The sequence below is a fragment of the Hyaena hyaena genome, unplaced genomic scaffold (assembly GCF_003009895.1).
Source record: "Hyaena hyaena isolate Hyena2069 unplaced genomic scaffold, ASM300989v1 scaffold_807, whole genome shotgun sequence".
NCBI classification, from domain to species: domain Eukaryota; kingdom Metazoa; phylum Chordata; class Mammalia; order Carnivora; family Hyaenidae; genus Hyaena; species Hyaena hyaena.
Genome location: NW_024081441.1, coordinates 360,182 through 384,932, shown reverse-complemented (window position 1 = coordinate 384,932; position 24,751 = coordinate 360,182). Strand labels below are relative to the sequence as shown.

The 24,751-nt window shown below is 36.6% G+C and overlaps 1 protein-coding gene across 1 annotated transcript in view; it reads right to left on the bottom strand.

The window, feature by feature from the left end:
• Nucleotides 1-24,751, bottom strand: part of DNAJC24 (DnaJ heat shock protein family (Hsp40) member C24) — a 55,727-nt gene that overhangs the window by 11,832 nt on the left and 19,144 nt on the right. The window contains exon 3 of the mRNA XM_039219333.1: nucleotides 7,430-7,568. Within this exon, the coding sequence (XP_039075264.1) occupies nucleotides 7,430-7,568 (139 nt within the window). The remainder of the gene's footprint in view (nucleotides 1-7,429; nucleotides 7,569-24,751) is intronic.

Below are 24,751 nucleotides of genomic sequence, written 5' to 3'. Positions count from 1 at the left end.
GGTGAAAGAATTCTGTGGCTCCATTGTCTCAACAGTGGGATCTAAGAAAACACTGGCAGGACTCATCAGAGAGGTTTATGAGCCAGCAATTCAAAGAGATTAAAAGGAAAATCTAGGGAGATTCTTTCACACTGAAGAATAACATTAAATAACTATTAGCAGCTTGGTTCAGTAAAGCTTACTAGAGCTCTCGCTGGGTCATTCACAACTTTCTAAAAGAGGAAAGGTTTTTTTCAGCTCCATTTGGGAATCAATAAATATTTCTTACTTCTTACAAGACAATGGAATTCCAGTCTTTTAAAGCTTCCTCCTAATGATAGTAAAATTTCTAAAACAACTCTTTGCTGCCTAAATAATTACATTTCCTAATCCCAGGAAACCTTTTCTAACTATAGCTACAATTCAAATAAATAAGTAAAAATAAATAACAGCAACAAAAAGCTATGGTGGAGAGGAATTTAACTGTATTCATTATGGTTGAGATATCACAAGTCTCATTCAACCCAATATTGGCCAAAAGATCTAGTTCATCTGCAGTTCAGTCCCTACTTTTCATGTGTAGTAATGTTGTAACTTCCATAGAGTGATCAAGTCCCCAGAATGCTTTCATTTAGCAATTAGCCTATTGTATTTCTTTTTATGTCTTAAAATACTTAATTTCATACCTTAAAAAGGCTTTAAGTCATCTGTGTGTTAAAAGCTAAGAGCAATGTTTTTCTCTTAGTATTTTGCTGTTTTAAAACCAAGTAATTTAATTTTAAACAATCCCCTCATTCTTAAAAATCATTTCACTATACATAACTAAAATTTTCATATAGGCATTGACTTGAAGGAAATCATTTTCTTTGTCCTTAACAGTCTCGGTTCTTAGAACAGACTCTGCCTTGATAAGAGATTCAGAATCAGGCAACATTTAACTCGAAACCTGCTCATTAAATCAGAAAGCTCTATAATCCTTTTCCAGGTGAAATTAAAGAGTCACACTTGCAAGGCTTTCCATATCAAAGAAAAAATTACAAACTTGGAGTTTAACTATGAACTTAAAGAACTGTGGGGCTTTTATAAACTGAGTGTCAACCCAGGCTCATGAAAGATACCAAATGAAGCCCGGAAACTGAATTTCATGTTTCAGTACACATCAGGTAGAACACCATTAGAAGTAAGCCTGGCCTCTGGTTCTGACCCTCAAATATGAACTCACTCCTGATTATTTGGAATTAAAAATAATAGGTTGTACACAACTATTCAAAACTTGACAGCCCAGCACAATGATTAAAGGTCAGAGAATGGCTTTGAATTCCCCCTCTATCAATTACTAGCCATGTGACCTTAGTCAAATTACTTAACCCCTCTGAACCTCAGACTCTTTCTCTAGAAAGCAGATATTAATATCTTCCTTAAGAGCCTGTTAAACAATGATTGAAAGACAATTACTATAGATCTAGTCCTCAATAAACATTAGCTCTTTTAACTGTTATTATCTCATAATGCTTGTGTTGACCTGTTCATATCAGACCATAAGAAAATGACCAAAGAGTAATCCATTATGAGGGGGGGGAAAGCCTCAAGTACCACAATGTAGGAAGGTAGCAGCACTTGACCTTGTCTGGATTTGTAACAGTGTTAAGAAGTTTGATGTACTTTGCTTTGCTATTGTCGGTCCCATTAAAATCAGCCTATTATTATCAAAACCATGGTCCACATAATTATTGTCTTTCTGAAATACCAAACAAAACTGGAATGTAGAAACCACAGAGAAAAACAAAATAATTAATTTGTAGATTAGATTCAGAGATTAGAGATGATGGAAGATTAGAATGTTAAGGAAAGCTTTCTTTGGAAGGTGGGGGGTAGACAGGTGATCTTGAGTTCAAACTTGAACAACAACAACAACAAAAAAACTGGGAAGAATCAGAATGGGAGGGTGTTCTGAGTCATGAAAAACAGCATAAGCCTATGTGTTTGAGAGCCCCTATAAATGAACCAGGGAAGAAGATTCACATTAGGTTTCTGATTGGTGACAAGGCTGGAAAAAGTAATTAGGAACAAACTTCAAAGCTTCTGTTCCATTTAAATTCTAGCTGAATGGGTAAATGTTGGGTTGGGGAGAGGGTGGTTATAAAAGTTCTTCAACAGAGGAGTGAGAATAAAGAAAGCTAGACCAATCAAAATGTGAACCTCTGTAGAAGGCCAATTAGCAGCTATGGAAATAATGTGGGTATGTGTTATACTCTGAGTATGGACTACCATAGTAGCTGTGAGAATAAAAAGATCACATAGGAAAAAAACTTACAGAAATGTCAAAACTCATTTCTAATTCATTGGTTGTATATTGAGCAAAGTAGAAGTAATCAGAATGTAATATTAAACAAAGGTTTCAAGTCTGAAAGAAAAAACAAGCAGTGAGAACCCCATTTGGGGGTAAGGCTCATTGATTTCAATTGGATCAAGTACGCAAGTAGAAATTGGGCGTGAAGTTAAAGTGGGAGACACTAACTTGCTAAAATCTTACATTTTCTCTATTATTAAATCAGAACTCCCAATTATGTCCAAGCATACCAGAATTATAACTGTAATCTTGCCCATAGGCTCCCATAATATTCATTCTTTGAAACTAGGCAAATTTTTATTTAAAACCATTGAAAGAAGATCTTAAAATACATATTTATTGCAAAAAAGTTATTTGCATTCAAGTAAAAGTAACAGATAACATGAGTAGTCACCTTCTTATGACAAATAAGAGGGAGCAGGAGGACCCTCACAGAAAGTTTTCTCTGTACTCTCTTCTCCATCTGAAGAAAATGCCAGGTCCTAACTGTCCAGATGGATTTTCTGCATCACTTCACATACTTACTTTTCCCAGAAACAGTCACCCAAAAACAACAACAACAAAAAAATGCCCCCTGATGCTTATCTTCAAATTTTACCTGAAGCACATTTTTACAGCCAATTTTCAAATTCCTACAATCAAATGGAAATACTGATATGACCATAGATGGAAACTCTAATCTGACTAATACAACTATTTTGTAAGGGTCAGTTTTAGCACATAATCTACACAAATATCTCCCGGCCTTAAGTCATTAGTCTTAACTCAGATTCATATTATCTACATTTAAAAGCATTATTTCCATTCTTATGGAGTTAATCAGTATTCAGCATTAACTTGCTTTTTGGGAAGGTTCTTATTTGGGGCTCTTACTAAGAAATTACAAGTTGACACATAAATGGTAGTGGTGTTTAGATATTTTCCATATTCAGTTCACAACTAATTTGCTAATCTTCCATTCCCAAATATTTATCTTAATAAAAGGGACAAGGTAAAATGTATTAATACAACCAGAAGTGACCTTTTGAATCTAGCTAGGGGAGAGTAGCTGATTAGCTTTGAGTAAACACACATTGACTTTACAATGTCTTGACCAATTTCCTTCTGAGCCAGACTATTTCAGGTATATAAGTACCTGGCCAATTGTGTAACATGAAGGAAGACTCCATGTTACCAAAATAATTCACTAATAGAAAATCAATACATCTTAATATAAAATAATATGCCACCAAGGAAGGATTCCAAACACATTCCACTTAGTTTTTTTAAAACATTATTTGACTGAAATCATTTTGAAGGTGTGTTCCACTTCAGGTCACAAAGAAGTAAACCTACCTCATTATGTCAGCTATGTCACTCTACACAGCCACTGAGACATTAGAGATCTGTGTGACTGTCACATTACAAAGCAACTGAATCACGATTCCTATTATTTTCCCATGATACATTTTTGATGTATTTTTAAATGTGTTTAATATATGACAAAACTCCCTATAAGATTTATAAAGGCACCAAAATCTATTCAAAGATATTATTCATACAAACATTTTACAGTTCCTGAAAAGATTTTCCAAAGTGCTAATATGGTTGTCTGACATGCAAAGCCTAATCTTGAATAACTACATGCCTTTCAAGGGAACACGGGAAGCAAGTCTTTGGAAGCATCCTTAGAAACAATAAGGTAAATATGCCAACTGGAACTAATTGATTAAATTCACTAGTTAACACTGCTTTCAAAATGTAAAATATCTGGGAACTGAATATTATTTATCCCTTTTTAGATTTGCTTTTCTTCAGCCTGGCCAACATTGCCCTAAAACTATCAAGTAAGAATAAATATGTGGAAATGAGGAAGACAAAAATGTATGTACTTTACATAGGTTATCTACCCAGACATTTTCTTATTAGAACTCATTTGGTAATATCTTTTGTGAACAAAGAAATATAGACATCAAGGGCCCTTTAAATGATCTTTTAAAGAAATGAATGGTTGTGGGCCATATTGATGAGGCTCTCCTTACACCAGAGCATCAACTTTGAGCTATGAAATATGAGAAAGCCTTCCACATCAGCCAATAAAACATCTCCTTCCTCCTTCCCAAGTATTACAGAGCTCAAATTTATTTTATACTCCAAGTTCACAGAAGGCAGGAAACAAATATATTTAAAGCATACCCTATGAAAAAAAAAGTTCTACAATGAACTATCACCACATGCAAAAAGAGTTCTGTGTAACAAAGCTATTTCCATTTCCCCAGGGGGTGACCCAGAAAAAAAGAGTGCTCTGACCTGGTTATAACAAATTCTCTCTCTCTTGGTAACCTATCCTGGTCTTTAACAAATTATCACTCTCAAAGGTTTTCCTTCTATCAAATCTAAATCCTCACTGTTAGAAGTTCAAGTTCATTTCCTTTTTTGAGGAGCCAATTACTGAAGATGGGTCAAGAAGGAAAAATTTATGTCAGCATTCAAGAGAAATGACAATATGAAACTGGTTTATTACAAAAATTTTTTAAATAGCTCTCACATAAAAGGCTTAAAAATGGCAAGTTATACTTGGATAAGAGACTTCTACTTACCTAAACAGCAATCCAATATCAATTTAAACCTGAAATAAAGCATTCTTACTATTTGGAGCCACTGGTAATGACAGAAACACTTAGCCCTTAGATATGACATACTAAAATGTCATAAAAAGCTGTATTTCTACTGTACTCTTAGGATGTGCTTGAAAAACCTGCAAAGCAAACTGAATATTCTATAAATTCCAAGCAGAAAATCTGTTTATCCATATCATGAATCAGGCCCAACTCTCCCTGTATTTGGTTTGTGTAAATGTTATTGTGGCTTCATCAGTGACCTCTGAGAGTCCCCTGTGATGCAGTAGGCTGCAGCTATGTTCCCTAAAAAAACCCTTTAAAACTAAGGACTCAAAGCTCAAAATAAATCCACATTTCCAAGGACTTCTCAAAGGCAAGATGCTGATTTGATGCCAAAGAAAGGCTTGAAGATGCTGATTATTGGGGCGCCTAGGTGGCTCAGTTGGTTAAGCGTCCGACTTCGGCTCAGGTCATGATCTCACGGTTCGTGGGTTCAAGCCCCGCGTCGGGCTCTGTGCTGACAGCTAGCTCAAAGCCTGGAGCCTGCTTCAGATTCTGTGTCTTCCTCTCTCTCTGACCCTCCCCTGCTCACACTGTCTCTCTCTCTCTCTCTCTCTCTCTCTCTCTCTCGGAAATAAATTATTTAAAAAAAAAAAAAGAAGAAGATGCTGATTATTTGTTCTTACAACATTGTTTTAAAACTTTTCCTTCAAGCAATTCGATTGCTCATTTTATCCCTGTTTCCTATTTCTCTCCATTTCGGTTCTCCCAACACCATATTCCCTACCAAGAGAAATTCTTTTATTATCCCTGATCTCTCTCTGCCTTTTTTGTCTTTAGACAGTGGGCTCCCGCTCAGTTTTACTGACAGGTTAATAGTACACAGGCTGTGGAGTGGGAAAATGCAGTGCAACAGAAAAAGCACATATACTACACTCCTCAAATACAGTTTTGTGGATTATCCTTATTTGAAGCAAATCGGCACTTAGAAAGACTGATAAAGATGTGCAAAAGCACAGACATAACTTCACACACAAACACGTTCATGTATGTTTCAGTACTTTCACAGAATTCCTTCATGTGAACTAAAGTTAAAAAGACGAATTCACCCTCAAATGGAACCACCTCTACATTCTTTTGCCAGAAGTAAAACACATTTACGAAAGAAATACAGCATTTGAAAGATGCTTATATATGCACCAAATAGAAGACCCAATATTCAAGCCATATTTAAAAATCCAAATTCACTGCAAATTATACTCATTGATCTCTTAATATTTTTAAAAAGTAAGCTCATCAGTCTTAAAAAAGCAGAAGGGCCTTAGAGCTGAAGAGTATGATGAAAGTCACTATTAAACACTCCAGGATATAAACTAATAGTTCATGAAGTCTCTTACACACAAAGGTATCAAACACTGCCTGAGAGTAACACTTAATTTTATCAGTAAAATTCCTCTGAAAATAAATATGGGTATTGCATATACATCATTGGCTTCATCCTATAATGCTGTGTTTTAGTGAAGTAAGCCTGGTTTCTCAAATCAAATCTTCGTAACTTTAGTAGTAGGAGCCTTAAAATCACTTTGTTAGGTTTGATGATGTGCCAGTGCAGAGCATGGGGGGAGTGGGCATTCAACAATCAACTACAGAGACTCAGCTTTTATCAAAACATACAAGTCAATGCTGAACCTGGTGTGCTATAGCAGAGTGCAATTGAGTGTTTTCCCCACAGGCTATAACTGATTATTGACTCCCCCCATTAGCATGCAGGGTACATATTGAAGGTTCAAATGGAAGACTGAGGGGCTCCTATCCCAAGGCCAGTGCAGAAAGACAGCCTATCACTTCGTGTAACCGCAGTCTATGTGTGACAAACCTGACCTACATTTCTCCTTTTCTTTCTCACAAGCGCTTGTCACTGTTTTTGGAAGCTATTTTCTAAAATGCATAAAAGAAATGACTTTTACAACTGCTTAGGAAGTGTGCATTCCTAAAATGCCATTTATAGCAATCTTATGAAGAATAGTTTATCTAGGAGACAATCATGAAACTAGCCTAAAACAAACTCAAAAACAGCAAAATGCTTAATGATGTAATCCCACATAGTACCTTCCTTCAGATTGTCATTTACACAGTATATGTTGTTAAAAGTACTACAATTAAAACTGTAATCAGTACATAGTTAAATATAATAAAAGAAGGTATTAAACATAGAAAACATATTAATTAGAAATGTATAATATAAACATTTTTCATTAGTTGGGGAAATTAGTTTTCATGGCTTCATAAAGAAGCCACATCCTAGTATGAGTCCTGTTAACTTCTCAATGGATACACAATCATCACTACTAAGAGGACATAATTCAAAACTGTGATGGGGGGCAGGAGTAAAGAAGGCAATAATAACTCAGCCCGAAATGCTGGAAATGGCTCCCCAGGAAGGCTGCAGACTGTGCCTTAGGGCATCAGTGTGCTGTGGCCCCTCAGCACAAGTACCTACCCTGCCGCTGCAGGTCATACTCTTTTTTTGTCTCTTCATTCCCTAGAATTTTCCATGCCTGATCAATTTCGATGAACTTCTGTATACATTCCTCCACTGTTCCTTCTGGCACATCTGCACTTTGTTTATCTGGATGATACTGCCAATCAAAAATAAGAGGGGGAGGGGTGATGAGTAGAGAGGGTTGATGGGAAAGGTAAAAACAAAAACAAAAAAAACTTGTAAATCTAAGTTTTAGTTAAGAAAGAAGGTAATGAGAAGATGAAAACTAAGATGCCAAGGCAACGAGACAACAGTGTTGGGCACAGGAGACAACTGCCAGGTTAATTAGACCACTGGAGTAGCTATAAATTCACCAGTGACATGATCTGTCACAACATGCAAAGACAGCATTTTCTGGATAATTTGCTGATGGAATCACTGGTCTCATGGACAATTTACCTAGAGAGGATGACTAACACAAACAGAAATAGGTACGCGCAGATGAGCAGGACATGACAAAGAGCACAAACTATGCAGAGTCTAACGCTTTCCTTATACAATGTGCTTGGCTGTGAAGATGATCGCAAATGAACTACTAGCTTTTTCTTACGAAATCTTATGATTATACAATCATACTTAAAAATCAAATTCTTGCATCTTCCAGCTCAGCCCTAAAGATTTTAAAGTTATAAATCCCCGAACATAAACTTTTACTGAAATATATTCTTGGGCAGATTGATAAGAAACAACTTTAAAGAACTCACCACAACACTTGACTGTAAATTAATTCGGTAGTAAACTTTTCTCACCTGTGTTTTCTAAATCTAAGAAATGTTTATAAATGTTTTCAATATGTAATAATTTCTTTAAAGTATTTGGTCAAAAAAATTTTATGCCAATTCATCAATTCTCAAATGCAAACATAAATTTGGCTTACTGGATACTTATATTATCTCTTTTTTCCCTACATTCTTAATGGTTCTCCCTTCTCTATCTGTCTGAAAGAATCAATATGTCATTTGCAGTTCAACAGCCTTTCAACAAGTAAGTGAGGAAAGGTTATCTAGATGTAGAGACATTTCACTTAAATAATGGGATAACAGTAGCAGATACTCAAATATGTAATTTTTTCATTCTCAAGTAAACAAGGAACCACTTGATAGTATTCAATCAGAATTTTCCACCAGCAACTACTCTGAATGCTTTATCAAATACATTACAGAATATATTTTAATTTTAAAAGTTACCTTAGGAATTTCCTTTGAACTAGTAGACTAGTTTATCCCCTTTAATGCTTATTCTTTTTTTTCATATGCTCATAATAAAACAGGCAAATCACCAGATTTACATTTCATGACATTAACATGGTTAGTTTCACACTCATCAATTAATAATGGCACAATCACTTAAATTCTTTCATTGACTACAGACACTGAAACACAAAAAATTTATAGGTACAATGTCATGTATTATCCAAGTTGCTAAGGCCAAAGTCACTCAGTGAACTGTGGCAAGTAACATGAAGTAAAGTGACTTTAATCTCCAATCCATAACTTACAAAGTACGTAGCTTTTTAATTATAATGTAAACTACTGGTTTTGACAGTGAATTTGTTTTCATGCAGACAGAATTTTTTCACACTGCTGACAATACTCACTAGCAGAGCAAAAGCTATTGTGATATCTGCTTGCACAGAAAAATATCATGCACGCTGAGAGAAAGATTATAGGGCAAACAGAATCAGGCTTCCATTTTCCCACTGGCAAACTATTTCTCTTCCTATGCCAAATCTAACCGTTATCAACATTTAAATACTTAAGCTCATTAATATAATGACTAAAGGAAGGAAAACTAAAGCTTTACTGTTTTATCTTTTTATGGCCATCATTTACCAAATGATGCTCATAAAAGTCATTCCCATACTGAGGTTTAGGCACTCCTTACAGTTAGGCCACTTAAGTAATATCCAAAAGCCTAAACTGCATTTGCTACAATTAAAGTTCTCTAGCTGACCTATTCCTCTACCACTGTGTGAAGAAGATTTGTGTAACAAGCCTTACCAAGAAAGGCCTACAAAATCAAGAATTACTTATTGGCTACCCAAGACTAAAAGCTATCACTAAATTATATTGAGTCATATATCAGTTCTATGATATTCAAAGCATAATTCAATTTCTTACTAACTCAGTATTTTTCCTCACTGGTAATGTAAATTAGCAACTCACCATCTGAGGCTTTTAGGTCTAATCTTTGTGCTTTTAGAATGAAATAAATTTTATTTCATGATACAGGGTACAATTTAAAAATGGTAATTATTAGCAGGAAAATAAGTATGTCATATAGGGTGTCATATATATATATATGTATATATATATATATATTTGTTTTCAATTGATTTTCAGCTAAGGTGTCAAGGTTGTTCAATAAATTGAACTCTAACAACTGGACGCCATGTGGAAAAAAATTAACTTCAATCCCTATCTGATTCCATACAGAAGAATTAAAGCAAGATGAATGATATCACAGACATAAATGTAAAACACAGAACCATAAAGCTTCTAGAAGGAAATACATAATAGCTTTGCCCCCTGGGATAGGGAAAGAGTGCTTTGACAGAAAACAAAAAGAACAAACAACGATGCAAAATGGGTAAATTGAACTTCATCAAATTTTAAAACTTCCTGCTCAGCAAAGACACCATTAAGAAAATAGACAAAGATTAACTAAAATTTAAATTAGAAAATGTAAAAAGAAAAAAAGACAGTGGGTGGGGGGTACACCTGGAAGGCTCAGTTGGTTAAACATTTGACTTTGGTTCAGGTCATAATCTCATAGTTTATGAGTTCAGCCCTGCACTGGGCCCTCTCCTGTCAGCACAGAGCTTGCTGTGGGTCCTCTGTCTCCCTCTCCCTCTGACCCTCCCCTGTGCATACTGTCTCTCTTTCTCTCTCAAAAATTAAAGAGAGAAAGAGAGAGAGAGAGAGAGAGAAGAAATAAAAAAACAAAATTGACAAGGGGTGCCTAGGTGGCTCAGTTGGTTGAACACCCAACTCTTAATTTCAGCTCTGGTCGTGATCCCAGGATCATAGGACTGAGTCCAACTTTGGGCTCCATGCTGACCATGGAGCATGCTTAACATTCATTCTCTCTCTCTCTCTCTCTCTCCCACCCCTTCAACTTGCTCTCTCTACCCCCCAACAAAAAAATAGGGGTGCCTGGGTGGCTCAGTTGGTTAAGCATCGGACTTTGGCTCAGATCATGATCTCACTGTTGGTGGGTTCGAGCCCCACATCAGGCTCTGTGCTGACAGCTTAGAGCCTGGAGCCTGCTTCACATTCTGTGTCTCCCTCTCTCTCTACCCCTCTCCTGATCGTGCTCTCTCTCTCTCAAAAACAAACATTAAACAAATTTAAGCCTTTTTAAAGAAAAAAAGAAAAACATCTTTAGACATGTCTAAAATTATTAAAGAGATTCAGAAAATCTTTCCACGCCACAAAGAAAAAATAAGAAATTTCTTTCAATATTAATACAGAGAAAAGTACAATAAAAACAGAAAATTAATGCAAAGATTATTACAAAATAGTGAAGTTTAAATTACAGACTACTTTATGAAAATACAGTTTTATTACTTTTAAGTAATATATGCCAACCTCTAAAAACTTTAAAACATTTTAAAAAGTTAAGTATTGTTGAGCAGAGGACTAAAGTACATTCACAATTAAAATATCATAAATATGTCACAATACTAAAAATACTGAGTGTGAAAGTCTCTCTGTGATTCTTTATTATAACAGTACACAGGTAACTGTCTCCAAAGTTTTATTAGCAAACTGCTATTTTACTATTCTCATATGACTTAACAATTCACAACTTCATGATCTATTTAACTGCCTCACATTTTGGGGGAAATTTATCAATTACACAGACCTATGTTCTCAAGCAGAGGAAGAGCAGAGAGAAAAGGAGACCTAGGGTCTGAAGCAGTCTCCAGTGTCTGAGCTGTCAGCACAGAGCCCAACGCAGGGCTTAAACCCACAAACTGGGAGATCATGACCTGAGCTGAAGTCAGACATTTAATCAACCCATATGCCCCAGAGCTATGTTCTTTAAATCTCCATGTCACTAACTGAAGATGAGAAAAATGAACACAAACGATTACGAAAATGTTTTGATATAGAAATATAAGACCACTCAAGTGACTATATGATATCCAGAATATCATGTAATATATTAACAGGATTAGTATGTGTTCTCTATAGTCTAACTAATTATCTAATTGACAACTAATGCTTTAATTATGGACTCAATCCTAACTAGCTGAGATGCTATGGCAATGTTTTATCCAATACGGAACATTTTGATTTTACATTTTCTCCATATAATAATTCCAAATGCTTTCTAAATTACTAATTTTAGAATGAGTGTCACAATGCAACATAAGAACATAATGCAACTCAAAATGTGGTCCTCAGAGTTGCAGCATCAGCATTATCTCAGAGCTTGTTAGAAGATGGCCCCAGCCCAAGCCTAGGGTGGGCGGTGGGGGGTAGAAGGGTCCAGAATTTGTGTTTCAACAAACTCTGTAGGCAATTATTATGCATGCTATAGTCTGAAAAGCACACTGTTAGCCTCTACTGTTTAAAACATGGAATTAAGTGCAAGTCAGAAAATTAGTGCTTCATAAACATTTCTTCTTGACAGATGCATCTTTCCAAGTATGTATCCATAAAAAAAAGACAAAAATGCTCAATGAGTGACATTCCTCAATTGTTAACCTATAACACCATGATGAAAATTATATCAAGTGTTCTAAGTCATACATTTTTTTGATATTTGATACCTTTTGTTCACTAATCGTAAATGCCAGCCTCTTTATTTCATTGTTTGCACAAATGCCAGCATCAGTGATGAAGAAGCTGATGAAATCTGAACAATATGCCAGTGGTATTTTAACCTGTTGATTTTTTTAGAGGGAGATACAATTTATATGAGGCTACTAAACACTGCAATCACGTCCGCTGATGGGTTTAACACAGAAACAAGTGTTTTTGTACTAAAAGGGACAAAAGCTGAAGTATATATAAGTTATGAGAAGGGCACAGTACAGTACACTGGGATAATTCTAGCAACTTCTAAAAGGTTTAAGTGAAAACTTATGTATTCATTAACTCCAAATGACCTTTTCTATTGGCTAAGAAACAAGTAAAGTTGAAAGGAAAAGGTATTTCTTTAAAGTAAGTGCATGAGACAGTTTTATGGTAAACTCCTGCCCACTCCACAGTCAGGTATTATTTCAGACCATCTAAACAGAGGTCCATCTGTTTTACTGCCTTTTGTACATTCCTTTTTTAAAGGGCATATTGCTTTATTGTACTAACAGCTTGCTACTTAAATCTAAACTTGAATAAAAAGTTAGGAAATCATACATTAATCCTTTACTACACATCTGTGATTATGCTGTTCTGATGTATAAAATATTGACTATAAACAGGAAGTAATAATTAACTATGAAAAGGACTCTGAGCAAATTTAATTAAACAAAAATTCTCAAATTATCATACCAACAGTATTTGACCTACCTATGTGGACCCTGAGGACAGGGTACTTTGGTTTTTGTCCATGTAATAGATGAGTTTAAACCATTAATAGAACGTTAGCTTCAAATTTCCTGGGATTTCAGACCAAATTTCAAAATACCTTCTAAAAATTATCTTATCAGCACTATGATCAAAATCCAATTTATCATCCATACTCTAAATCTACCTCCTGTTGAATTCATTGTTCTGTTAAAATCACCATTATGCTCAATAAAAGCTGAATGAATGAATGGGAGAATAATAAAATATATTTCCTAATAATCCAGGCTACAGTTATCAGGACAACCTTCCTTTCCCTCATCCCATTAACCACCAAATTCTGTAGATTCTGCCTACATGATGCCTCTTCCATTCCTGATGGCAAACCTAGTTCAAACAAAAAGTAGTTATTACCTATTCTCTAGCATTCACCTTCTAATAGCTCTCCAGTCCATGCACCTGCTTCCAAGTTCACATGCCATGACTTAAAACCCTGACCATGTCATTTCCCAGCTCAAAAATTGTAATAGGCAACCTACTGTATAATGAATTAGAATCATATTCTTTATTCTCACAGTTAAATACTTCCAATAAAAGAACCCCAACCTAGCATTACAGCTCTATCAGAAGTATTATAGATGCAGCACTTATGACAAATTAGTCATTCTAGACTAGTCTTTCAGATATCATCCCTAAACATGCATACCTTTCTGTTCCCGTGCTTTATTTATGCTGTTATCTCCACTGAAGCACTCTTATCCAGAGGGAATCGTGTGTGTGTGTGTGTGTGTGTGTGTGTGTGTGTGTGTGTGTGTCTCCTTTTGAACTCCTTAAGTATTCTTCATTTTCAAGGAATTTATAGTTACTTGTGGACTCAGCCTTCTCCCAAAACATTCAATATAAACCCTTTCTTAACTATATCTTTATCTCTGCAGATTAGCACATCGCCCCTCTGTACATACTCCATAAATACTTGCTTATTTAAGTTGTACATATAATACTTTTCCCAAAAGTACAAAATCTGAAACTTCCTGATTTTAGTCACCACTGGATGGGAGGGGAAAGACAAATTTTAGGTTTAAACTGAGGTTTTCCACTTTTGTATTTTTGCTCTCACACTCTTTCCTGGTTAACAAGTATCTACTATGTCCTTCTATTCAGCTGATGCAACAAACAGATATGATCTGGGGATATCCTTCAGCCCAATGGTCGTCTTCAAGTATTTTCCAAACTGAAGAATGAGATACAGAGCACACAGATGCTTACTAAGAGGAATGAATTCAAGAGCATACTTGAAAGAGAAGGGATGTTGAACTATGGGATGTGTGAATATGGAAAAGGACAAATCTTTAAAAAAAAAAAAAAAAAAAGTCTTTAATATCCGTTTCTCTATTCCTTCCCAGTTTTCCCAAAAGAAAACTATTCATGTTTCCCATACCAATTCTGTATACCAAAAGGAAAGTAAGTGTCATAATACCAAGTGATCTTATCAGTGTCTCTGTAAAAAAGAGAGCTGGATAGCATTGTGACTTTTGCTTTTTTTTGCCAATGATTCTGGGGACAGAATCACACTCAAGTACTGTCTTGCCAAGCCCCAATAGGTCCAATGTTGAATTTCCATCACATCACAGTGGATACACATTCCAAATAGACTATGATGCAGAAAACCACTGAGGAACTTCAAAACAAAACCCACATACAAACACTGAATAAAAGCTTACTGTGTGTCATTTTTATTTAGTCTTCAAGCCTTTGTGAGTTCAGGCCTCACTTACTACCTCTAAAGATAGTAAAAACTTATTTCTTTAGACAATGGCTGTGAAAGAAAACTGAAAAGGTTAAGTTAAGAGTGTTATGTAAGAAGGTATTCGTAAATCTGACCACAGGGGTGCCTGGGTAGCTCAGTAATGTGTCCAACTTCAGCTCTCGTCACGATCTCAAGGTTCATGGGTTCAAGCCCTGCACTGGATTCTGTGCTGACAGCTCAGTGCTTGGAGCCTGCTTTGGATTCAGTGTCTCCCCCTCTCTCTCTGACCCTCCCTCACTCATTCTTGGTCTTTCTCTCTTTCTCTTAAAAATAAATTAACTTAAAAAAAAAAATCTGACCACAGTGATGTCTGATAGCAAAAATACCATGCTTCAATGTTTTTATTAATGAAGAACTTCTCTTGATTTACCAAAGTATTAAATATAGGCTCTATTAAAATAGTTCATGAAAATGACTAATTTCTTTTTTTTAATTTTTTTTATTTTTTTAAAATGTTTTATTTATTTCTGAGAAAGAGAGAGAGAGAGACAGTGTGAGCAGGGGAGGGTCAGAGAGAGAGGGAGACACAGAATCTGAAACAGGCTTCAGGCTCTGAGCCAGCAGTCAGCACAGAGCCGGACGCAGGGGCCGAACCCATGAACCACAAGATCATGACCTGAGCCGAAGTTGGACGCTCAACCAACTGAGCCACCCAGGTGCCCAAAATGACTAATTTCTTAATCTTTCATAATTTTATAAAAACCAAGGCCGTTTCATGGGGCACCTGGGTGGCTCAGTTGGTTAAGCATCCAACTCTTGGTTTTTTGGCTCAGGTCATGATCTCACGGTTGGATTCGTCAGCACAGAGCCTGCTTGGGATTCTCTCTTTCCCTCTCTGTCTGCCCTTCCCCTGCTCGTGCTCTCTCCATCTCTCTTGAAATAAATAAATGGACTTAAAAAAAAAAACCCACCAAGTACACTGTCCACAAAACTGTTTATCACATCTCCAATTTTCCCTCCTTCAAAACAAGACAAAGAAAAAAAAAAACAGTTCTGTCACTAAAAGTTAATTCCAAATATTGCACCTCTTTGCTCTTATTCTTTAAACACAATGAAAATCACAGGAGACCCTCCCCAACACTTCCTAACCTCCTCCAACCACTGCCTTTTCTATCTCTTTTTTTAAACTTTTATTTATTAACTAATCTCTATCTCCAATGTGGGGCTCAAACTCACAACCCTGTGATTAAGAGTCACAGGTTCCACCAAGTGAGCCAGCCAGGAGCCCCCATCTACTTCTCTCACACAGCAGCTTCTCATGCATTTCTCCCTTCCAATTTCCCCACTAAACTCCACTAACGTATGTCCCAGATCCCAAGAGATCTGTGCTATCACACTCCCCAGCTGAAGTGCACTGGCTGAGTCCTGATCAGCTACTGCAGAGGCCAGGGCTCATTTCTGAGAACTCCCTTTCCTTCCACATCTGACATGTGAGAGGCCTGAACTTTTGCCTGCCAGCCCCATTCTGCTGGGGTGGTAACACTGCTACCACCTGCCAGAAAACAAGAATCAAGTGTGGAAGGAGAGAGGCCACAGGTCTGAGGTTTAAGGAAGGAAACAAGGCAGGCAACCGGGTCTCTCTTAACCAACTGGTAAAAAACTAGGGCAGACGAAAAGTAGTTTCCCCGGGCCATTTTGCAACACAATAAACTTCCACAACAGCCCTCCATACGAGGATTTATCTGGGAAGGAAAGAGATGGAAAGGCAAGAAAAGGGTATAGAATCACCTTGTCTTATATTCTTCAAATGCAGGAAGGTCTTCCTACTATACTTCTCTTTGGTCTTGTTTGCTGTAATTGGCAATGGTTGTTATGCTTCCAAACGTACAATGGGGGATGGGAGAATGTCCTTGGATCATCAAGAAAAGACAACACAATTATTCATTTTAAAACCTAATCTGGGGCATCTGGCCAGCTCAGTCAAAGACCATGCAACTCTTGACCTCAGGGCTGTGAGTTCGAGTCCCATGTGGGGTATAGAGATTACTTACATAAAACTTTAACTGTTGTTTTATTTTTATTTCTTTAATATGTATTTATTTTTGAGAGAGAGAGGGGCGCCTGGGTGGCTCAGTCGGTTAAGCATCCAATTTCGGCTCAGGTCATGATCTCACGGCTAGTGGGCTAGTGGGTTCGAGCCCCGCGTCGGGCTCTGTGCTAACAAGCTAGCTCAGAGCCTGGAGCCTGTTTCAGATTCTGTGTCTCCCTCTCTCTCTGACCCTCCCCTCTCATGCTATCTCTATCTCTCTCTCAAAAAACAAACAACAAAAAAAAAACATTAAAAAACTTTTTTTAAAAGAGAGAGAGAGAAAGAGAAAGGGAGACAGAGTATGAGCAGGGGAGGGGCAGAGAGAAAGGCAGACACAGAATCTGAAGCAGGCTTCAGGCTCTGAGCTTTCAGCACAGAGCCTGACATGGGGCTCAAACCCAAGAACCATGAGATCATGACCTGAGCTACAGTCAGACACTTAACCAACTTAGTCACCCAGGCACCCCCTTAAATAAATAAAACTTAAAAAATAAACAACAAAAATCTAATCTTTCACCACTTTGGAAAACCAGAAATTCCTAAGTTGATATTTAAAAAAAAGGACAAGGAATTCCTTAACAAATTTTCCCCAGTTCATTGCTATCTCTACCTCCCCAAGAGTACATCCTTCTACACCTGTTTTTCCTTTTAAGTTTATTATTTTTTTTAGCAATCTCTACACCCAACGTGGGGCTCAAGCTAAGAACCCCAGGATCAAGAGTTGCATGTCCTTCCAAGTGAGCCAGCCAGGTGCCCCGCTACACCTGTTTTACACTGAATTACCAATGTCTGTTGATAGCTTGTAATGAGCAGACCTCTAAAACAAAACTCTGTTTTATATTAGAAATTAAAAGGCAAAATATCAAGTAATGTTATGTGAATAAGTGAGGCCCTGTTTTAGGGTCAGACAACAAGGCCCTGTATGACTCTATCACGATGATCCTACAGAGGAGGGCCCATATCATTATAATTCTTTTAAGTGAAATTATTAAGAAAGTTAATACTGCCATTCTCCTTTCCAAAATTATTCAGATATAAACTTATACTTTCTATTTTCTCCCAGTCCATCAAACCTTACCTTTTTAAGGTATGACCCTCACCTTTTTAAAACAAGGTTGCCCCTGACAACCACTAATCTACATTGTGTTTCTGTGCATTTACATATTTCAGACAGGAATGATACATATGTACACAGATACACATACACATATATACATAGATTAATTTTTAAAAAAGCACACTTGTGGTTTTTAAGTATCTATAAAAACTACCTTCCTTAATTCCCCTGTAAATGTTGGTGAATAGCTAATATATGAGCCAAAACAGTATGCTCTCCCAGAGCTCTAAATTTGGCTCCATAACATAAAAACTGATCTTAGTAAGGACTTCATTGTGAGTAGCCCTATGAATTTATTTATAATAGAATCCTATGTGTAACACAATCCCATGGTTCCCAAAGAGAGCCTACGATTAAGGCTTCAGTGTGACTACGTGGTGGTCACATTGAGAGAACAGTATAAAGAAGCAGACATCTCTTTGGTTCTCCAAATTGGCTAATGATTGCCTCTATTCTCTAAAAAAGCCATTTTAATGCCATTCATATTTTTAAAGACACCTTTTGGTCATCTGAACATAGTTATCTTTAAAATCTCTTCTAAATGTCACCATAGGGGTGCCTGGGTGGCTCAGTCGGTTGAGCGTCCGACTTCATCTCAGGTCATGATCTCACCGTTCATGGTTCGAGCCCCACATTGGGCTCTGTACTAACAGCTAGCTCAGAGCCTGGAGCCTGTTTCAGATTCTGTATCTCCCTTTCTCTCTTACCCCTCTGTGCTCACACTGTCTCTCTGTCTCTCAGAAATAAATATAACATTTAAAAAATAACAATAATAAAAAATGTCACTATAGGGGCGCCTGGGTGGCTTAGTTGGTTAAGCATCCGACTTTCTCTTAGGTCATGATATCACGGTTCGTGGGTTCGAGCCCCGCGTCGGGCTCTGTGCTGACTGCCAGCTCAGAGCCTGGAGCCTGTTTCAGAGTCTGTGACTCCCTCTCTCTCTGACCCCCCCCCCCCACTCATGCTGTCTCTCTCCTAGAAATAAATAAAAAAAAAAATTTAAAAAAAATGTCACTATAGGGGCAGCTGGGTGGCTCAGTCAGTTAAGGGTCCGACTTTGGCTCAGGTCATGATCTCGCGGTTCGTGGGTTCGAGCCTCGCGTCGGGCTCTGTGCTGACTGCCAGCTCAAAGCCTGAAGCCTGTTTCGTATTCTGTGTCTCCCTCTCTCTCTGATCCACCACTGCGCACACACACACATTCTCTCTCTCTCTCTCAGAAATAAATAAAACATTGAAAAAAAATTTTAAATAAATAAATGTCACTATAATATTCACTGCCTTTGAAACCCACAGAGACTCATTCTGATATCACTGGCAAGCTCTAAGAAAACAGTTAAAAGATATGAAAGTGAACAAGGAGGAGGAGGGGATTAGGAAGACAGAAGAAAGCAGAGGAAAGGGAGACTATAAGAGAAGGAGAACAGAAGAGGAGCAAGGAAAATAAGAAGAGGAAAAGAAAGACTAAGGGAAAAAGTGAGGCAAGAGACTAAAAAACACTGAAGGAAAACAAAGCTATGCAGTATAGTTAGAGTAAGTATTGATGTTTTTCAATTTAAAGAATTAAGAGGCAGGTTGTAGGAATGGGATTTGCAAAATGAAAAAAACGAAATAGGTAAAATATGTGGTTGAGTAATACAATCGTGGTAATCCATGCAAAACCCTTTCAAAGCCTCTCCACTACACTTTGAACTAGGATATTTACTACTGCTAAAATATAATCTTGCACCAATTCCTTTTGCTAGTCACACGTCTGTTTTTCTTTTCAACTATATTCAAGTGTGATACAACCCCTGCTTCCTTGCACATAAGATACATGAAAAATTTAAATATTCTGCAATGGGTTACACTATGTTCAATTTAAATATAAAGTTAGTCACCACCAACCCCAAAATCATATCAGACAAGTTTTTGATGACATACTCAACGTGAGCCAGCTACACAGAGAATTGCAAGATAAACACTCTGCCTCCAATACCTCCCAATGATCATTAGCAACAATGGTTGACTTCATCTGCCCCCTGGGTTCAGGAAAGACATAGTTTTTGTATAATTAAGAACTTAAGAAACTGATGCCAAACTAAAGTCACCCCTGCTAAGTAAGGGTGGTGACGTACAGCTAGAGCCCACAGAGCTCCTCTCTTGTAGTAACTCTTGAGTTCTGCTCTGTGGCCATCAAGGCCACCAGGTACTAATTAGGCAGTGTGTTCTGTCAACGCTTTCATGCTCTTCTTTTATTAACTGATCATTCTGCCAAATTAATGATACTAGTACACTGGCTTCAAATTCCCTTAACTGCTTTACCCCTGAGATAGAAAAGAAAGAAGACATGAAAAAGAGAATGTCACAGATTTATTTTACATAGCACATCTTTGAATCAACACTGAAATGGTTTCCTGTACAAATTATCTATTTCTTTTATTTTCAGAAATGCTCCCATGGACCTAAAGTGTATAGATTTTCCTTAAATAAATATGAATTCTATTGATTTAACTTTATAAGCTATAGGAAACTACAATGGGAATGAAACGTACACTAAAAGCATTGACATTTTCATATGTAAGTATACTAAATTTAATGTTGTGATGAGATGCAAAAGGCTGGAAAGGTGGTGGCAACTCTCAATTCTAACTACCTAATGATGAGGGAAATTCACCTAAAATTAAAAACAATAAACAATAGAAATGACTTTAGTACTAACAGAAACTAATGAGTTAAAAAAAAAAAGAAGAAAAAGCAAGCATTTAAATAATTGTAGTTAAACTAAATGAACTTAATATACTACTTTTGAGATAGAAGCCTAACTAAGCTTCTTAAGATGCTGAGAAAACATATCCTCTGAGATAATTTTTGGTTTTCCTTATTGTAAATCACTGTTATTATGAAGCAGCCACTAAACAGTTGATGAGGAAGTGTTAAGATGGTGCAGTAGTAATTTGGTAATGAATCTGAATACAGTTTAGGTAGGCAAGAGAGAGAACACATTGACTGACATGGCTGTGTTTTGTTCATTTTTGTAGAATCCCCTGATGAGCTGAAAACAAGATCATGTTACAAAAAGTTATAGGTAAAAGTACTACAATTGTGTCCTTTACACTTTGACACTATATTAAGGTTATGAATGCTAAAAAAAAAAAAAAAATTTACAAAGGTAAAGTCAAGTACAACACACTACTGCCACCTAATGCTTAGTAAAATATTGCCTAAAGAAGCAGTCAACAACTCATTGTTTCATGCAACAGTTAACAGCTGAAGCATGGTTTTAAAATATGTTTTAACTTTTTTAAGGTTTTCTGATTCAGATAGAGAAAATATAATCCGTGTTCAAGACCCAAAACTGTGTTTATCCATTCCTAAAATGCTTTTTAACCACCTAATTACATGCCAGATATTGCACTAGCCAATGAGGATCCAATAATGAGTAAAATGGGATCTCTGCCCTTGAGAGACTCAAAGCTGAATGAAGGACAGCAGACATGTAAACAATTCATTATAATACAATGGAAAGGATAAGGTGTTGAGAAAAGATGACAGCATGAAAAAGGTGTTAACTTGGAATAAATTAGGGAAAGTTTCTTAATAAAGGTGACATTTAACTGGATTTTGTAGGATGAATAGGAGTTTACCTGTGGAGGAATTGTGTAAAATTGGAAAGTATTCCAGGCAGAGAGAAACAGCAAATACAAGACAGGAAAGTACTAAGATGGATATCAGAGTTATGAATAGCAGAATAGTTATGTCATACTGGGATACTGGGAAGGAGTAAAAGAATGGTTCGAAAGGAAAAACAAGAAATGAACTGGAAAAGTGAAATTGCATTCAGATCACAAAGGAACTTTGAGTATACTGAGAAACATGGACTTTCCCCTATTTAAAACTCCACATGAGAGCGCCTGGGTGGCTCTGTCCGTTAAGTGTCCAATTCTTGATTTTGGCTCAGGTTATGATCTCACAGTCATGAGATCAAGCCCCACGTTGGGCTCTGTGCTGAGCATGGAGCCTGCTTAGGATTCTCTCATTCCGTCTCTCTCTCTCTCCTTCCCTCTCCCTCCCTCTCTTCTTCCCTCCATCAGCCCCTCTCCTGTGTGTATATATGCTCTCTCAGAAAAAATCTTAAAAAAAAAATAAAAACTCTACATTACTTGCATGATAGAGACATAATCATATTTCTGTTTCAAAGACAAAAACATTGAACTTGATGATAGGATGGTTGGGTTGGGAGGATAGGTAGGAGCAAGGACAATAAGGAAACTGCACTACTGAGAACAAAAGGCAGGACTTTAGGGGAGGGGTGGGAAGCTGAGGAATTTACAAGTCACTTATGAACCAGATAAAGCTACAGGAATATACAAAGAGAAGTCCTTCTCAAATTTTGAGTTAGGAACTCCTCCAAGAATGTGATAAAAAGCTAGGGTAAGGAAGATATACAACTTTATATATAATTAAGGGATAAACAGACCCCCAAAAGCACCAGACTTCAGATTGAGAGTCCCTAATTTAGGGGGCATCTGGCTGGCTCAGTCAGAAGAGCATGTGGCCCTTGATCTCCAGGTTGTGAGTTCAAGCATCCAGATGGGTGTAGAGATTACTTAACTAATTAACTAAACTTCAGGAAGAAAAGAGTCCCTATTTTGGTAATAAGTGAAGAAAAGCAAAGATAAAACTCTGCAGAGTTTTATCAGATAGAACATTTACATCAGATAGAAGAAAAGATGCTGGAAAAGAAAACACAGCAGTGAGCAACAAGATAATCATGAAACAGGCTCTATAGACATCCAGGGAAGGAGTTTCGAGGCAGATGGAAGGCTTGTGATAGTAGCAACTGTCCTAGTATCCACTGAATGTGGCAAGTAGAGAACACCGGCCTTTTAAGTAGGAAGAAATGCCAATGGTGACAGAGAGTGAGTTGAGAAGGAAATGGATGGTAGTCAAGGAATGTTTGGCAAGGATGAAGAATGGAATGATATCCGGAGTAAACCAGGGAGAATATCTTTGAAAGATATTTTACTACACAAGTGGGGAAAGCTAATAGAAAGGGAGAATTCAAAATAGTAACAAAGAGAAAACTGGAGTAGCAATGATCATAAAACATGAAAAATAGAGTTCTTATTTTAGCTTTGTTTATGTGATTTTAGAAGTTATTCAACCGTACAAAATTATCTCACCTGAAAAATGGAAAGAACGCTTGCTACACTATAAGCTACTCATGAAAGACCTTTGTCCATCACATTACCATTAATTGTATTTGTAGCACCTGGCACATACAAGACAATACTTAGTTACTGAATAAATCATCTGTCCACATATCTCACAATGTTTTGTAAAAATTGAATGACAATGTGAGTGAACATATTTGGAATACAATTTAAATTTTTTTAAAAATGGGGGGTGGTGGAGGAGGAGGACCATACTTGGCAAGCCCTGTAATATAAATATATATAAATGCAGTCAATCCTCATTAATTGTAGAATTCAGATCTGTAAATTTATCTGCTTTCTAAAATTATTTTATAACCCCCCAGATCAACACTTGCAAAGCTTTTGCAGTAATTCATGGACATGTCAGAGTAACTAGAGCTTCTCAGCATGCATGTTCCCAGCTGAAGTCCAACAGTGACTCCATGTTTCAGCTCTCATACTGTATGTAATAAACAATCTTTTTAGTATCACCTTTTTGGCATTTTTCTGCTTTTTGTTATTAATTTTACTGTTTAAAATGGCCCCCAAGAATAGTTAATGTGCTGTCTAGTGTTCCTAAGCACAAGAAGCCTGTGATGTGTCTTACAGAGAAAATTCATGTTTTAGATAAGCTTCTTCCTTTAGGCAGGACTTACAGTGCTTTCAGCCCTGAGTTCAATGTTAATAAATCAACAATATTTATTAAAGTGTCTTTAAATAGAAATAGAAAACAAGACTATGTACTGATCACTTGATGAAAAATGTGACCAAAGGCTCATAGGAACCTAACCCTATATTTCCCCTAGAAGCAATGGTTCCAAGTGTGCTGATTCTGTGTTTGTGGCAACTTTATAGAACATAACTGTAGCAAGTAAGAATTGACTGTACAATTTTATATATATGTACATATATATGTGTGTGATATAACATATATTATTATATATATATATAATAATATATATATGACAACTAATTTATACTCCATCCCATATCCTTTAGAGAGTTCTTTCTGTCCTGTCTCTCCTGTTATACCCCGGGAAGATGTCATTCATGGAACAGTTAGGGATTTCTAGATAGTCACCAGAATTTGAACATGTTCTAGATGCAGGCAGGTATTTAATGTATCTGACAAGATCATGGCTGAAACAAAACTATTAAATGACCTACGTGTTTTGGCCTTTTTCATTATGTAACAATAAATGTTACAATTGAGTACTTCACCACTTGAAGTTCATTTTAACACTGACTTTCTAAAAGCCCAATACTAAGATTATAGAATAATTTGTTACATTACTTTTAAATAGTTTTAAAATTATAAGATAGTATGCAACAGTCACTGTGATTATTATGAAACAGTCATGTCAAAACTAAAGACACGTTAAAATGGGTAATAGGCTTTTAAAAGGACTTCTACTTTAATGACTATTAATTTCTCCTTCCTAAGAAAAGTATTCTTTGACTTCATAAACTGAAAACTATAAACTTATATTCCCTATGTTATTTTTTCAGATCTATCCTTTAACTGTCTAATTCACTTATTCTTCCTGGTCTCAACACTCTTCTGCATCACTATTTAAGGATCTCAAAAATGTGTATCTTCAGAAGACTATTGAAAACCTAAAGCAAAAAAGGTTCCA